This window comes from Miscanthus floridulus, chromosome 16 (assembly GCF_019320115.1).
Source record: "Miscanthus floridulus cultivar M001 chromosome 16, ASM1932011v1, whole genome shotgun sequence".
Classification (NCBI taxonomy): domain Eukaryota; kingdom Viridiplantae; phylum Streptophyta; class Magnoliopsida; order Poales; family Poaceae; genus Miscanthus; species Miscanthus floridulus.
The window spans coordinates 31,851,028-31,868,595 of NC_089595.1; the positions used below are offsets into that span (position 1 = coordinate 31,851,028).

The 17,568-nt window shown below is 44.3% G+C and overlaps 1 protein-coding gene across 2 annotated transcripts; it reads right to left on the bottom strand.

The window, feature by feature from the left end:
* Positions 1–202: 202 nt before the first annotated feature.
* On the bottom strand, positions 203–4,242 carry LOC136512515 (uncharacterized). Of its 2 annotated transcripts, XM_066506479.1 has the most exons (4): positions 2,084–4,233; positions 960–1,060; positions 696–872; positions 203–603 (listed from the first exon to the last, which is right to left on the bottom strand). In XM_066506479.1, the coding sequence occupies exons 1-4, from the start codon at positions 2,189–2,191 to the stop codon at positions 552–554; spliced, it is 438 nt and encodes a 145-aa protein (XP_066362576.1). In that variant the 5' UTR covers positions 2,192–4,233; the 3' UTR covers positions 203–551. The 2 variants fall into 2 exon arrangements, 1 of the variants encoding a protein (XP_066362576.1); XR_010773108.1 differs by lacking the exon at positions 696–872 and having other exon boundaries at positions 960–4,242.
* Positions 4,243–17,568: the final 13,326 nt, after the last annotated feature.

A 17,568-nucleotide genomic window follows, 5' to 3' on the forward strand; every position in this document is an offset into this window, starting at 1 on the left:
ATCATCTGTAGGATTGTATATAAAACGCCAAAGTAAAAAACGATTGACAAAATAAAATATAATCATCCAGATTTTCTATGCAGGGCAATAAAAAACTGATTGACAAGTAACCAAAATATCAACCAGATTCTCCTGCCATATCCAGATTTTCAACCAAAGGAACAATTACGCAGCTCTATCATAACATACAGATTGAATCGAGTGAGGTATCAAGCATTTCTACTGATTATATAAAGAACTTAATATGATCTAAATTTTCAGAGATCAACACATTCTGTAAACATGCAAATCCCAGAAAAAATACAGAAAACATCATTCATACATAGTATATTGAGAAGGAAACTATATTATGGTGACAACAATTGAGGCTGCAGCTCGTGTATATCTATAGAACTATGTTCCACGTCATTTCTTAATGTGGTTCTCAATTTGAAATTCCTCTAGTTACAGATGCAACATCATCCATACATACTGTCTTGAAAAGGAAACTATATTATGGTGACAACTGTTGAGGCTACAACTCATGTATATCTATAGAACTATGGTCTACATCATTTCTCACAGTTTGAAATTCCTCTAGTTACAGATGCGAGGATCAATGCCCTGCAGAATAGAAGATAGAAAAAGATATGTAATAGTTACAATGGGTAAAAGACTAAAGATATGAGAAATTAACAAAAAAAACTTAAGCTAACCTGGTCAAAAAGTTTTGTACTAGTGTTTTATCAACAAATTTTTTCTTGCTGAAAAATAGAGCATTTCCAAGTTTGACTCTTATGTTGGGGATGTCGGATTGATCAAAGAAACATCTAAGATCAGTGTCGTTATTCACGAACTCCATGAACATAATTGCAAATGTCACACAATCATTGCTGATAGAAAAATAATATTAAGTTGTGCATCTCAACAAGAAGAAGAACAAAAAAATTGTATATGTTAAATGAATAGTTTCAACTTACATATTCCTCTGTTTAGGGACAGGAGGGTAGACAACTGAGAAGTTCTCAAGGTCTAACTTTACCTCAGCATGTTCATACCAACATTCTTTGAAAGCGGGGATCTACCAAAAGGATTAAATATAAACTTATATCAAGATTATTGATATAAAATTTAAACACTTATATTATTACTATTGAAATTACATCAGTAGCATATACTGAAGATATACTGAATTTAACATATGCCGAAGCTATTTCTAAGAATAACTTAAACTGAAGATTTGGAGAAATTACATCAACTTATACTGAAGAACTAGAACTTAAAAACTTAACTAAAACAAAACAAGAATTAATTAAAATTGAACTAATAAAAATACTGAACCTGAAACTGAAGTCTAGATACTCTAAAACCTGAACTCTGAATGAAAAACTTAACTAAAATAAAACTAGAGCAAACTAAAAAGTGAACTCATAACTAAACTGAAACTAAAATTGAAGTCTAGGTACTCTGAAACCTGAACTAACAACAATAATGAACCTGACACTGAAGTCTAGAGACTCTGAAACCTGAACTTTGACTGAAAAACTACACTAAAATAAAACTAGAGTAAACTAAAAAGTGAACTGATAACAAAACTGAAACTAAAACCCCAGAATGAAAGGGGTGATAATTTGTCTTTGTGTCATAACGTATCAAATTTTTGTCATTGTCTGACTAAAGAAATAATTGTAAATCATCGAGTTGTCTTTGCGACAACACATATCAGATTTTGTTAGGTTTGTGGTTTTGTCTAATGGGTTTTTTATTCTCAGAACAAAAATTGCAGATTGAGTCTGCAATTTTTTCATCGGTGCTCCCCTGTCTCCGTTTCGCCCTCTCCAGGTCGGCCACGACGACGTGGTGTGGCGAGTACTGGCGGCTCATCGAGCTCTCGCTCCCGCACACATCGTACTGCTCGTTTTAGTTAAAATTGTTTCCCGCGTGCAATACAGAAAAAAGTGGAAAAGTTTAGGTGGACTATGAAACGTGAGCCACACAAACAAAAACTGAATCTCTGAACTAATTAAACTGAAACTAATGGTATCATTTTAACTGGAAACATCAGATAACTGGAACTGGAAAGTTCAGGTGCACTACAGATTACCTTGATGTTGGTTGCACTCCCTCTTCTCTTAATGAAATATGTGCAATGCATGTTCTTGTTTTTGAATAGCATAGTACTCTGTACAAAGATAATAATTACACGTTTCATCTGCAAATATTCTCTAACCTCACTAAAACCTATGCAACCAAATAGTGTTGCATGACCTGTCTAGGAGTTTTAGTTCCAACATAATTAGCAATATCAGACTCCGGGGCAGATCGATCGATGCATGACCTGTCTAGGCGTTTCATTCCAATATAATTAGCACTATCAAACTCCGGGTCAGATCGATCGATGCGTTTTAGACTCAACACAAATCATATCTTATATCAATGCAACAACTCAAGGAAATTAACCACCATATATAATTAAACACACAACTCCGCATCCTAGCCTGTCAAAACCAGAAAACAGAGGAACCAGAGCACTAGCCACCACAAGCAATAATCTGTTAAGAATTATATTATTTGAGGAAACTGAATCATCTGTTATGGTTCCTATAATTTCACAAACAAAGAAAACACTGAATCTCTGAACTCATTTAACTGAAACGAATAGTAATATTTTAACTGTAAACATCATAAAACTAAAACTAATCATTGATAATACATCACCATTGCTTAAAAATGACACGTCATGCAATTATAATGTCTGATGAAATACTAAAAATAACAAGCTCTAAAAAATAGATACTCTTGAATAAATGTATCAAGGCTACTTATCCATACACATAGAAATTCCAAAAACTAAAACCTAAATAAAGAATAACAAGTCTGAACTGAAATACATGCACAAGGGGCCATGCGTGCAATGCAGGCACTAAACGCAAAGCGAGTAGAGAAAAAACAGAACCCTCTCCCTCTCTCTTTCTTGAACAAACAGCACACTAGAACAAAAAGGCAAGAACCAATTTGTTCTGGCACAGACAACACATAGAAATGAAGAATACAAGTTGAATTTAAAACAAATGGGTATGCCATCAGATGAACGTGAATAGAATGGGATAACTGAATCGCATTGAAGAGATAATAATTATCACACAACTACAGATTATAAGAACACTACACAATGAATTTCTCACTGAAGAAATAATTATAACAAAACTACAGTTCATAAAAACAATACACAGTGAATTTACAAGACAACTAACTGATAGGCAATTAGAAATGATGGATCCAATTCAACAGAATAAACATATGCCAAACTAATTGACACGGCATGCTAGAAGTGAAATGCAGAAGAGGATGGAGGCGCCATCACATGAACCTAAATAGAATGGGGAAACTGAATCACAACGGGGGAAATCAACACTAGTCTTCAGATACGCGCACCTGTTGGGCGGAGCAGCCCACTTCGCCCCGTCTGTGACATCCTGTACACAGCCAACGGAACTGCTGTGGAGGGGATTGGGGTTGAGGCGAGCGTAGGGATGAAAACGGACGGAAACGGGCGGAAAAACTCCTCTCATATCTCCATTTGTATATTTTTAGCGGAAACGGGATCGGGTTCGGAAAAAAAACGGAATTAAAAACGGATGGGATATACGGAAATACGGAAACAGCCAAATACGGACGGAGAGCCAGAAAAATAAGTTAGAATAACATGATCAAATATTCTTAGTATACATGAACAAAGTCACATGTAAGAAATTATCGGTCCAATATTCACTAATATACCATGTGTTAATATGTTAACATGTATAATTTGTGATTAGTAGGTTTATGAACATATTAATTTCTAGACATATCTCACATAGATTGAAAACGGGATGGAAAACAAAATAAATACAGGTCAATTCTGAATAAAAGTGGGATCTCACAGAAACGGATAGAAAAACCCCTTTTCCGTTTTCGTATTACGAAAACAGACGGAAGAAAGTAGAAAACACAACGGATCGGAACAGGATTTTTTCCCTCCGTTTTCAACCTTAGGCGAGGGAGCACAACGGGCGCGACCAAATCGAAGCTGCTGTAGAGGGGAGTGGGGTTGAGGTGAGGGACGACGCCCGCAGGACGCAGCTGTGGCGAGGGACGACGCCGGCAGCTGAGGTGAGCGGCGCCGCAGCTCCTCCGAGTACGGAAGAGATAGAAGACGAAGATGGACACGAAGCTTCCCTCTTGACTCCACGTGACATACAAATGGGCCAAAACAAAAAAAAGAGATTGAGCCCACGTGACACAAACGGCAACCAACAAAGGCTGAATGAAAACATATAAATACCCATCACTCGGATGATGGATAGAAATTCCGTACAATTATACTATGAAATTCGAAAACATTTCAGTTGTTTGTAAGTATTTTTCTAATATAAGGAGCAGGGACGCAGGGTCAAATTTTGTATTTCGGGTTTGGCCCCCAGTTTGAAGACGGCAATGCCATCCTGGCCCACCGCCCATGGCCAGGGCACCATTCTTGTGCTTGGGTATGCCCATGAGGTAGATTTGGGTTTGGGCTCTTCATGACCTGGGCTACATTGTTGGGACATGGCCCCTTCATCTACTGCGTAGATTTGGTCCAAGACGTATACGAGCAACATAGTGCAGAACTAGGCCACGGACGAAAATGAGAATATAAAAAAAGGTGAAACACAGCTACACAGATCTTAAAGAGATATATAGACCATTATAAGCGAGTAAAAACCAACAAGAAAAACATTCAGCTATTATTTATTAGCAAACCTGAAAATAAATGTTTACAACTGATAAAATGTGTAATTTGTATTACTTCGGATAGGCTAGCTGAGGTTTTTCCGCTGTGCGGTCGCCGCGGTTACGCGCTAGTCAGCCACAATGTCGCCCACGTCCTGGCTCCGCGTCCGTGCGCTCGGCCCACAGACGCGCCTCACACTGGCAGTTCCATTGCCCTGTACTTGTATAAAACATACAAAGATCAATACAACAAAGCTTGTTGGGTCCATCATAAACTCTTTCATGGTATCAGAGAGCGCGTTGTGATCCTGCTTAGCCTCCCGCCGCCCATCTTCTCTCCGCTGCCCCGCCATGAACGGCATGAACTCCAATCCTCTCTTCTCCGATAAGGAAACCTCCCCTCCTGTTTCCCCTCGTCTTTCTTCCTCCACCTCTTCCAGCGATCTCGACGATGATGTTCCCGTCGTGACTCCTACTACCTCGGTTCTTCAAACCATCAACATCAAGTCCCACGTCCCCATCGTTTTGGATCTCGCCAATCCGAACTATGCTCAATGGCGCACGTTCTTCGATAGCGTCGTCGGCAAATTCGGCCTCGGCTCCCACATCGTTGTTTCCCCCACCTCCGCCTAGCGCCACAACGCTGCGTGGCATGTGATCGATCAATGCCTTGTCAACTGGATCTTCCTCACCATCTCCACAGACGTGCTCGACGTCGTTCGCCGACCGCACAACACTGCTTACTCCGTTTGGCATGCGATCGAGAACGAGTTCCGCGACAATGAGCTACATTGAGCTGTGTACCTGGAGGCTGAGTACCACAACATCTACCACGGCGACATGTCCGTCCACGAGTATTGCAGTCGCCTGAAGTCGCTCGCCGACGCGCTCCACGACGTCGAGCAGCCCATCCATGAGACGAGCCAGGTACTCAACATGCTTCGCGGGCTCAATCCCAAATACCGTCATGTCATCCCTGCTATCACCTCCAAGCAACCTCCCCACACCTTCCTTTCAGCGCGGTTGTTAGGAATTTAGACAATTTCATTATTAGTTTAATCCAGAAAATAACATCAGCAGGTTTGTGATGACATATATGTGCATGTGTATATTTCTTATGAACACTAAGTACAGAGATTAGACTGTACCCAGCGGAGGGTCCCATGCCGAGGGCATCGGAGGCTCCATTCGCACTAGTTGACATAGTGCGTTGCTCGAAGTCGCGGACCACAGTCGATGCAGGAAGATATTCGCAGTGTAGTCCCACGAACGGATCACCAGGAAGAAGACACATTGACGTTCCATAGGCAATCACCGAGAAGAAGATGTACGTGGACGAGCAGTCGCGAATCGCTCCCCAAAAACCTAATCGCCGCGCACCCCGTGCAAGGTTCTCCGGTGGACGAGGGTTCCGGAGGCACTTGCTCTCCCGCTACTCCGTGCGCGCAGAGGTACAGGATGGGGAAACCAGAAGGCTGTGGAAGTGTGTTTCTCTCAGGAGTGGTTGCGGAAGGACTCGATCTGGACTAATGGAGGACTCGGATATATGGACGGGGAGAAGAGAGGCAGCGGAGAATCCTAGGAGACGGAGATGGAGAGACTGAAGTAGAAGAGACAGTAACTGCCGCAATCAGTTTGCATCCACCATCAAGGGGAGTAACTCCCATTGTTATGTGGATTATCTGGCAAAAGACTGGCTACGCCCGCCCGCTCACCGCCCGCCTACCACGCCACGGCCTCGGCCCGGCCCGCGCCCACGCCCACGGCCCGGCCCAGCCGACGGCGGCGGTGGCGGCGCGCGCGTATGGCACGCCTTTATCCTTTTCTCAGCTTCTCAATTTAGATGAATAATTTCAAACCATATAAGCTGAGTCAGCGTTCAGACAAAATCCTGTATGGTATTAAACCATGCAACACTTAATGTTACGTACCATAGAGTTTTATTTGATTCATTAAATATTATATGGGCCAAGCCCATATTATATCCAACAATCCCCACCAAACTCTAGGGTTTGTAACAAAGTAGTCTTAGAACCACATTTCTTTTATATACCAGTGTTTCGATGGAGACTGTTAAGTTAAATATCCGTCTAGAACAATAGTTTCACTCAGTCACAACTGAACAATGGACTGAGCCTTGAATTGACAGTTTTGTGTGAGGTGAATGTCACTAAAGTCCTTAGCTAATACTGGGCAGCAAAAGGCATCCTCTCTATTTGAAGCATATAAGTCATACTTCAGTGCCTTTCATGAGTATTTAGAGATCACCCAAATCTCATAGACTGTGACCAGCAGTCTGACTCATATAGGTGTATTCCTCAAAAGATGTTCTGTAGGACAACATCTTTGCTTTAACAAGCCACTTGGAACGCATTAAGGCAAAAGCCAGCCTGCCTTACAGAAAGGAAAGATATTGTCGATGTTTGACTACCGATAACCTACCACGGGGGTCCCCGGGGCAGTATGTTCAGGCTTCAGCGTATGCAGAACTCGACGGTAAATGCAAGAGACAGTCGATTTATCCTGGTTCGGACCCTCGATCGATGATCGAGTAATAGCCCTACGTCCAGTTGGCGTTAGCCTTTGCGTTGGATTGATTGTCAAGTGTTGTGTTGTACAAAAAGTCGCCCGTCCTTAGGAACCTTGCCCTCCTTTATATAGTCGGGAGGTCAGAATCCTAGTCAATTTACAATGAGAGTTCCTAGTAGGATTACAGAATAATACTACTACTAAGATTACAGGGGAAGAATCCTAATTAGACTAGATATTCTCCCTTCCTTGCGGGGTATCCCGTGGGTCCCGCACCGACAAGCCCCTGAGCACTTCATGGTTGACTTCTGGAAGCCTCGTCTTGTTCCTTCAAGTCTTGTCGAGCAGGAACAAGCGTCGTCCGAGTGCTTTCTTGAGTGAAACCATGCAGCGCTTCTTTGGATCTTCGAGTGGTGTGTGCTTTTTGAAAAAAGTTCATCCATCTGGGTGTAGCCCCCGAGCCTCTTGCTATTTGGAACAAGGAGCTAGAGGATCTTGTCTTGAAACTTCTCTGTTTCTTTGTTGAAGGTCAAAAAGAACTCGGATATGGCTCGTTCCGGGTTCTTTTTGTCTTAAGGTCTTGAAGTGGTCTACCTTGAAGAAGTCTTTTCTGTGATGTGCGCTTTTTTGAAGAAAAAGTGCACTCACTGAGTGTAGCCCCCGAGCCTCTTGCTATTTGGAACAAAAAGTTGGAGGGTCCTTAATCTTTATGTTGTTTAAAATTTTCTATTCTGAAGAAGTCTTCTGAGCGATGTGCGCTTATTGAAGAAAAAGTGCACTCACTGAGTGTTGCCCCTGAGCCTCTTGCTATTTGGAACAAAAAGTTGGAGGGTCTTGATTCTGGGTTGTTTGAAGAATTGAGAACCTTTCCTGTTGCAGCCCCGGAGCACATTTCTGGGTTCTTTTATTCAAAAAGAACTCGGATAAACTGTCTTGGCGTATTCTCTGGTAGTTTGCTATTTGTCAGGTGTAGTTGCATGGTGGCAGTTGAGTATAAATGCTGTTTGTTCATGAGTTGCACAGTGTTGGTATATTCTTCCGAATATGCTCGTTTTCGAGTATTGTTCCTTCACTTCTGAGTCCTCCATTATTGAGTTCTGCCTTTTCACTGTGTCCTTTGTTATGCTTGTTTTGTTGGTGCTCCTGGTCCATGTGCACCGCTCCTTCGGTCTATAAATGAGAGAATTCCTTATTTGACATCAGACAAATGACCCGTTTCTTTCTTGGCCCTAAAAAAATTTCTGTTCCCTATTTCACACTGAGTTCATCTTTCATTCTTTATTCAACACTCTGTTAGATTTTCCATCCGTGAACCGTTAACCGCCATGTGAAAAGATGATTTTGCCCCTGTGGGCCCCACCACCCTTCACCCTCCTCTCCTCCCCTTCTCCCTCCTGTCCGCGTCATCGAAAGAGATCCCAAATTTTCTAGTTCAAGTCACGGAGGCTTTGCCTCGCAAGTTTCCCTTGCGCCGCCGTTTACCTCGGCCGTCGCCAACGACCACGCTGTGCTGGGACCGCTGGGATCTGCTGCATGTCTCAGCTGACGACCGCGCGCACCTCGTAGACGTGCTCGCCACCTACTTCCGAGAGCTCCAGTGCGTCACCGACATGCTCGCGCGGTTCGCGAGCCTCCAGCCCTACACCACGCCACCGGGGTTGCCAGAGCTCACGCTACCGCCGCCCACGATGAAGGCGACGAGCTCAAGTTACAGCGGAGCATCTCCGCGTCCGGCTCCCCATCCCCGCACACCGACTCCGGGCTGCGGCCACTCCCTCTCCGACGACACCTTGGACTCCGACCCCGACTGATCGCCCGACCCCTGCGCCTCCGTCCACACGTGCTGTCGCGGTCTCGTGGGACAACGCTGCCTGCCTCCATCCGTGCGTGCTGCAGGTTCTGTTTTCCCAGTAGCCGGCCGCATCTCCCTTTCCGCGCTGGATCTGTGTGGCCGCCCCGCCCTCGGCCATTTGTTCCAGATCGCTGTTGCAGTCTATGTTAAGCACACCTACTCCCGTAAAGATGTATGTCATCATACTCCTTTTAAACATGTATGTCGCCATATACTTCCCGTGAAACATGTGTATATTATCATACTATCCTTAGAATTTGAACATATACGCTTCACGCATAAACGTGTATGTGTTCATACTATTGTGTAGAATAATTTATGTCCGCCCACTGCAGAATGGATGGTACTTCCACTAGTACGCATGCTCCTTATAAGGTTTTACATTATGTAACAGACATGTATATCTCCTTTCATGACGAGAAAATAATATACATATATACTTCCTTCTAAAAAGTATGTATATACTCTCATCCAAAAAGTATGTACGTATATACTCTTCTAAAAAAAGTATGTATATATACACTCCCATTCAAAAATGTATCAGTATATACTTCCATCCAAAAAGTATATATATATATACTCTCATCCAAAAAGTATGTATAGAGACTGTGCAGCGTATATACTATTTTATTTGTTCCACTAAACATATGTACGACAGTTGCCATGCACCGCTCCTCTGCAGAAGGGTGGTGGGGCCCACTGGGGCAAAATTGTCTTTTCACATGACAGTTAACGGTTCACGGATGGAAAATCTAACGGAATGTCGTATAAGGAATGAAAGATGAACTCGGTGTCAAATAGGGAACGGAAATTTTTTGAGGGCCAAGAAAGGAACAGGTCATTTGTTTAGTGTCAAATAAGGAATTCTCTTGTCTATAAATACCCTCCTGGAGTGCTATTTTGATTCATTGAGCATTTCGTTGTTTGTTCTGAAGTCTCTGTAGTCATGAATATGGTAGTTTGTGAAGTAGAGCAGCCCCCGAGCGTATTTTGTAGTTCTTGTATATCTTGTCGTAGCCGGAGGAAGTCTTGTGATAGGGGTTAGAGGTAGACTAATCCCACAGCAGCAATGTACCAGGATGTACATGGCGGTAGTTGGAGGAAGTCTTGTGATGTGGGCTTCGTTCCTTCATCTGGCAGTTCTGGGTTGACCCTCGTCGCCTGCCCTGAAACTGTCCGGTGCAGATCAACACCATATCCAGCATCACATCGGACTTGGGTAGATAGATGCCTGCCGGCCTTCTCTGCTCCATGTTGTCCTGCCATGCCGCTGATTTCCACCTTGGATGTACTGCGTCCATCCTTTGAAGAAAATAGTGTAGTTGAGTGCGGTTTGTTCTACCGAGTAGTAATTTGGAACACGTAGTCGTTCTAGAGCCTAGCTGTGTCCGGGTTCCTCTTTGCTACCTTGCTTGTCGTAGTACCAAGTTCATCGGGTCTTGTAAGATGTGTAATCTTCTATTTTTTGAAACCATTTATAATGGAAAGAATCTTGTCTTCTGAGTTGTCATTCTTTATTCTCCTGATGTCCCAGTTGTTGATGAGATTTCCTAGTTCTTTCTGTAAGGACCGGGTTGTTATGTTCCTTGTGAGGTAACCTTCCATTGCTTCATGGCTGATGAGTTCTTTTTGCAGCAATATGGTAACTCTGCTGTTTTGCTGGATGGATAAGTCCGAAATCTGCCCGTTGAACTGTACTGTTGTGTGGATTTGTGCCTTCCATCATTTTAGCTGTGTCAGTAAATGGACCGTTGCGTTCTCACACCGTATTTAACGGGCCTGGTGGGCCACGTTTTTATTGGCGTAAAATCTATTTAAGGGTCTTTCTCCTCCTTTTCTTTGGTACCCTGCCTTTGCCTTGAAACCCTAGCCTTCGAAATTCTGTCGTCGCCATTGCCACCGTCATCTGAGCCTCATCTTTCCCTAGTGCTTTTTTGCTTCCGCTAGTACATGGGTAGGAAGAAAGCCACGAGCAAGTCCCAGGCAGCCTTTGTGGACGAGGAGTCAACACTTTCTGTGATCGAGAACCACGAGTTCATGGCCATGAGGGCTGCCTAGAAGGTTTGGCTAGCTCCGACAACGACTGAAGACCAGCTTCACGAGCTTGTTGGCAATGGTCTGATCCAGAGCAAGGACATTGCTGAATGGAGGGCTCTAGGCGAGCATCGGGTCCCTGCTTCAGGTCCTGGTGAGATTATTCTTTTCGTCTCCTTTATCCGTGCTGGACTTTGCCTCCCGGCTTCTGCTTTTCTTCATCGGTTTCTCAGCTATTTTGGAATTAGCCTGAATCATCTTGCTCCCAATGCTGTCCTTCATCTTTCTGTCTTTGTTCATCTCTATGAAACTTTCCTTGGAATTCCTCCTTCTCTTTCCCTCTTTTGTTACTTCTTTCGTCTGAAGCCCTAACCTCGCCGCGATGACACCAGCGTTCTTGGTGGCTGCGGGATTCAGTTTCGCCAGGGTTTTAGAAGCAAATTCTTTGACTATGACCTGGTTGATTCTGTGAGGGATTGGCATGCTGACTAGTTTTATGCTGCCAACTTGATTCCTCCTCTTTCCGTTCCCCCCAGATCTGGTCCCTTGGTTAATGACCGATGGGAAAAGAACCCTGTGATGACTGCTGAGCTCTAGACGATCAAGCCTTTTCTCGAGAGGATTTGCACTCTGAAACAACAAGGCTTGACCGGCTTCGGGATTATTTCAAGTTTTCTTCGCCGCCGAGTTCAACCTTTGAAGGAGCGTGAACATTACGGTTTCGAGTACTCTGGGGCGGAGGACCCTTCTCGTATGGTCCCTGCCCTTGAGTTGACCGACGAGGAGGTGCTCGAGCGTCTCCAGAAGATGCTAAAAGGAGTAAGCGTCATTCCGCTTGCTGTCCTTGAGTACAGCGCTAAGAACCCGCCCCCTGCTGTGAGTTGTTCTTTTCTTTATGCGAGTACTTTTGATTCTCTTTCGTTGTATCCACTTTTGCTTAATCTTCCTTGTCTTGTTGTTTTACTCTTTTATAGGAATTGGGGCGTAATTTCGCTGATCCAATTCCCCTTAATGATCTCCCTGCAAATGTGGAGGCTAGGGGTAGTCTTGCTGGGGCGTCCTTGACCAGTAAGTTTCAAACTACCATGATGCTTCCGGGTGTTTCTTCCACATTTTCTGACGTATATGAAGAGTATGTTATTCGTCTAGTTCCTCGAGCTCCTCATACTTTCGGAAAGAGGGGGCGAGCGGATAGTTCTTCTTCTGCTCCATCTGTAGCTAAGAAGTCTCGCCAGTCGAGTACTCGTCTAGGTACTCCAGTTGTAGCTAGCATGCTCTTAGGTGAGCATATTAATACGCTCTGTCCTTTTGCTATTTGTTTTTATCTTTGACCAAGCACTTTTGTCCTTTTTTCAGCTGGAGCTATGGTGGCCTTGGTCGAGAGTGAGGAAGACGAGGCTGATGATGCGCCTCTTGTCGCGCGTCGGTGAGTTCTTTTCTTGTTTTCCTGTTGTTGAACCCCTCCTTTGTTCTGACTTTGGTCTTGATTTCTTTGTAGTAAGCGGTCGTTGGGTACCAGTTCTTCTAGGGCTCCGGCACCGAGTTCTTCTGTAGCTCCGGTACCAAGTTCTTCTGGGGCTCCGGTACCGGCTATGCCGCTCCTGTTGCCGAGTGGCGGTGACATTTTTGCTGCTGTGGTTCCCCCTACGAGGTCTTCTGTTGGTCTTCTGAAGAAGAAGATAGCTGAGTAAGTGATCCCTTGTTATGCTTCTTTGCTTTTCTTCTCGTTTTTCCCTGACTCATATTCTTATCGTCGATTTTTCTTATCATCTTGCAGACCCTCGCTTTCCCTTAACCCTCCGTTGACTTCTTCTTAGTCCTCTGACCTGCCTATGCGCGCTGAGTCTCGGGACTTGGAATGCTCGATCGGTGAGGTGGCTATGAGGGAAGCTGGTTCCCCTGCTACCATTGATCTTGTTGCTCTGGAGGTGACCGTGGCCACGACGGTGGGTACTTCTGAGGAGGTAGCAGAGGCTTCCTAGGATATGGCCCTGGTTTTGCCCTCTTTGCTTGCGCTGGCTTCTCCCTCTGCTGTCCTTGGAACCAGTAGTCAGCGCTTGGACGATGATGTGTTGCATCAATTTGATGCTACTCATCGGTTGTCAGAGCTGACCGGTGCCTGGGGAAACTTGGCGACGTTTGTGACTTCTTTTGGGGAAAAGCTCCAGGTAAGTTTTTCTGAAGTTCTTTCTTTAGATGTTCGTCTTTGTTTTGTTCTTTATGCCTTTTCTCTCTCTCTCTCTCTTTGTTCAGTCTTTTTCTCGGGATCATACTGACTTCTTTTTCTCGTCCGAAAATGAGAAAAAGTTGTCTTCTGAGGTAAGCGCCCTAAAGGCAGAGCTTGATCTCTATCGAGCTGAGATGGAGACTGAGCGCCAAACGCACCAAAAGGAGGAGAAGGCTCTTCATGCCCAGGTGGTAGAGGTGGAGAGGAAAAAGGATGCTACGGTGGAGTCCATGAAGAACGAGTGCAAAGGTATTACGGGTTCTGTTGGTTTCCTTTTGTATTCTGACTTCCCTTTCTGCTGACTTGTTTTTCTTTTGTACTCTGATTTCCCTTTCTGCTGACTTGTTTTTCTTTTGTACTCTGATTTTCCTTTCTGTTGACTTGTTTTTGTTGCTTGGCCTAGCTCTCCGAGTTGAAAAGGAGAAGCTCTCGGAGGGTATCGAGGTGATGAAGACACTCGTCCGCACTAACCACAACAAGGCTGAGGAGGTAATTACTCGAGCTGAAGAAGAACTCGCGCTTGCTAAGTTGATTAGGCATGGAGCTAATAGGGATCTTGTGCAGGCCCAAAAAACTGTTCAAGACTTGACTGGTAAGTTGGCAACGGCTACTGATAACTAGAATGCTTTGTGGAAATCTTTTCAGTCAGTAGCCGACCTTCTCCGGACTCCAGCGTATGATGGTCAATCTTGGGCTCAATTTATTCCCCAAGTGCCGACTCGTTTCCAGGAATTTGTGAAGAGGTGCGCCCATCTGTGTACCACGAATGTTCTTGCCTAGGTCCGGGTTCTTTCTCCGGAGTTTCCTTTGTCCAAGGTTGCTGATGAGCCGAGAGCCAAGAGTACCTAGATGTTGTTGAGAGGTTGGAGCCTGAGGTCAATGACTTAGCTAGGAAGATTGTAGATAATCTTAACATTGATGTTTCTTCTCCTGATGACAATGCCTGATGTAATCGACCTTTGTATTCCAACTTCTGTAACAAAACACTATACTTGAAAACTGAATGGAGATTCTTTATTTTTTGTTGATGTCTTCTTTGTCTGTATTTCTTTGTCTCGTAAACAACTCGGCTTAGGTAAATCACTGTCTTAGCAAACTTTCTTGATCTATCGAGTGTTTTTCTGGCTTTCGTTTGTGCCATGTAAACAACTCGGTATATGTAGATTGATATCTTGACAGGTTTCCTTAATTTGTCGAGTGCTTGTCTGGTTTTCGTCTGTGACCTGTAAACAACTCGGTATAGATTGTTGTCTTGACAAGCTTTGTGTTCTCATTAGTACTGAAAAGACTTAGGACATCTCCAGCTTCTTCTTTTTGGCTTAACTCGAAGTGTGGTCAGCATCTGGTCCTATCTTTGGTTGCAAAAACATCCTATGATCGACAAGCCCCCGAGCACTTCATGGTTGAATTCTAGAAGCCTCGTCTTGTTCCTTCAAGTCTTGTTGAGCAGGAACAATTGTCGTCCGAGTGCTTTCTTGAGCAAAACCGTGTAGCGCTTCTTGGGATCCACTGAGTGTAGCCCCCGAGCCTCTTGCTATTTGGAACAAGGAGCTGGAGGGTCTTGTCTTGAAATTGCTTTGATTTATGCTCAGGCTTAGTTTCAGTCATTTTGCTTTTTTGGTTCGGGTGTTAGCTTATTAGCTACCCTCATCGGTGGGCTCAAGCATGTTTTCAGCTCTTTTGCTCTCGGCTGGTATGCTCAGGCGTCTTTTCAGCCATTTTGCTTTTTGATTTGGGTGTTAGCTTATTAGCTATCCTCATCGGCGGGCTCAAGCATGTTTTCACCTCTTTTGCTCTTCGGCCGGTATGCTCAGGCGTCTTTTCAACCATTTTGCTTTTTGTTTTGGGTGTTAGCTTGTTAGCTACCCTCATCCGCAGGCTCAAGCATGTTTTCAGCTCTTTTGCTCTCGGCCGGTATGCTCAGGCGTCTTTTCAGCCATGTTGCTTTTTTGTTCGGGTGTTAGCTTGTTAGCTACCCTCATTGGCGGGCTCAAGCATGTTTTTAGCTCTTTTGCTCTCGGCCGGTATGCTCAGGCGTCTTTTTAGCCATTTTGCTTTTTGTTTTGGGTGTTAGCTTGTTAGCTACCCTCATCGGCGGGCTCAGGCATGTTTTCAGCTCTTTTGCTCTCGGCCGGTATGCTCAGGCGTCTTTTCAGCCATTTTGCTTTTTGGTTTGGGTGTTAGCTTATTAGCTACCCTCATCGACGAGCTCAAGCATGTTTTCAGCTCTTTTGCTCTGGACCGGTATGCTCAGGCATCTTTTCAGCCATTTTGCTTTTTGGTTCGGGTGTTAGCTTATTAGCTACCCTCATCGGCGGGCTCAAGCATGTTTTCAGCTCTTTTGCTCTCGGCCGGTATGCTCAGTCGTCTTTTCAGCTATTTTGCTTTTTTGTTCGGGTGTTAGCTTATTAGCTACCCTCATCTGCGGGCTCAAGCATGTTTTCAGCTCTTTTGCTCTCGGCCGGTATGCTCAGGTGTCTTTTCAGCCATTTTGCTTTTCATTTCGGGTGTTAGCTTGTTAGCTACCCTCATCGGCGGGCTCAAGCATGTTTTCAGCTCTTTTGCTCTCGGCCGGTATGCTCAGGCGTCTTTTCAGCCATTTTGCTTTTTGGTGCTCATTGGAAACAACTCGGGAAAAGCCATAATAAGACATATGTTTGTCGAGAAAGAACTATCTTTATTGATCATGAATATTGATCGGTCATAATAGTACATATGTTGATGAGCGCTATCTTTATTGATCATGAACATTGATCTCTTGTGGCTTGTATATATATTTTCCCTTGAGTTGTTTTCATGCGTAGAATCTTCGTAGCTGGCTGATGTGCCATGTATTGTTGACTTCTTTTCTGTCTTCAGTTATCAACTTGTATGTGCCTGGTCCGGTGACTTTTGTGATGATAAAAGGACCTTCCCATGGACTGAGTAGTTTATGGCATCCGTCGGTTTTTTGTATTCTTCTTAGTACTAGGTCTCCGACTTGTAATGATCGAGACTTGGTATTCTTGTTGTAGTGGCGTCTTAATCCTTGGAGATATCTTGCTGATTGAAGGGTAGCGTTTACTCTAACTTCTTCTGTACTGTCGAGCTCTAATCTTCAGGTTTGTTCTGCTTCTCCTTCGTCATATTGTTCTATCCTTGGTGACGTCCAGATCAAGTCGGCGGGTAGTACGGCTTCTGATCCGTAAACTAGGAAGAAAGGTGAGTATCCGGTGGCTCTGCTTATTTGAGTTCGTAGCCCCCATACGACCTTGGGTAATTCTTCAATCCATTTTGATCCATAGTCCACTAGTTCTTCATACAGTCTTAGTTTTAATCTGGCTAGTATGAGTCCGTTAGCCCTTTCGACCTATCCATTGGCCTCTGGATGTGCGACTGATGCGTAATCTATTCTGAAGCCGCAGTCCTATGTCCAACTTTGGAATTCTGTGGCTGTGAAGGGAGAACCCAAATCTATGATAATTTGATTAGGCATGCTGAAGCGGTGCATAATGTCTTGGATGAACTCGACTACTTTGGCTGCGCTGTATTTTGCGAGTGGTCTGTATTCAATCCACTTGGTGAACTTGTCAATTGCTACGAAGATGTACTCGAAACCGCCTTTTGCCTTCTTGAGAGGTCCTACTTGATCCAGCCCCCAGCAGGAGAAAGGCCAAGCAGGTGGGATGCAGATGAGGTTGTGAGCTGGCACATGAGCTTGTCTTGCGAACATTTGACAACCTTTGCATCTTCTGATGAGTTCTTCTGCATCTTTCAAAGCGGTTGGCTAGTAGAAATCGATGTAGAATGCTTTGCCAACTAGTGTTCTTGAGGCTGCGTGATTTCCACAGCAACCTAAGTGTATTTTGTCTAGGATCTCTTTGCCCTCTTCAAATGAGACGCATTTTAGTAGTAGTCCTGATGATGCGGCTTTTCTGTAGAGCTTGTCTCCTACTAGGACATAATTCTTGCTTCTACGAACAACTCGGGTAGCTTCCTCTTTTTCCGCTGGCAACTTATTCTCTTTGATGTAATCAATAAAAACCTGGGTCCTTGAAGTGGTGATTACCAAAATCTAGGTGTCTTTAGCTAAGATTTTAGGGGTTATCTCACCGTGTTGTTTGATAGAGGGAGCCGATAACTCCTCTATGAATACACCGGGTGGGACCTTTGCCCTGTCTGATCCAAGCTTGGCGAGGACGTCTGCCGCAATATT

Coding starts and splice junctions, on each gene's coding strand:
- LOC136512515 (XM_066506479.1), bottom strand. CDS start 2,191: ATGAAACGTGTAATTATTATCTTTGTACAGAGTACTATGCTATTCAAA. Junction 1,061..2,083: donor GGAGTGCAACCAACATCAAG/GTAATCTGTAGT, acceptor TCCTTTTGGTAG/ATCCCCGCTTTCAAAGAATG. Junction 604..695: donor GTACAAAACTTTTTGACCAG/GTTAGCTTAAGT, acceptor TCTATTCTGCAG/GGCATTGATCCTCGCATCTG.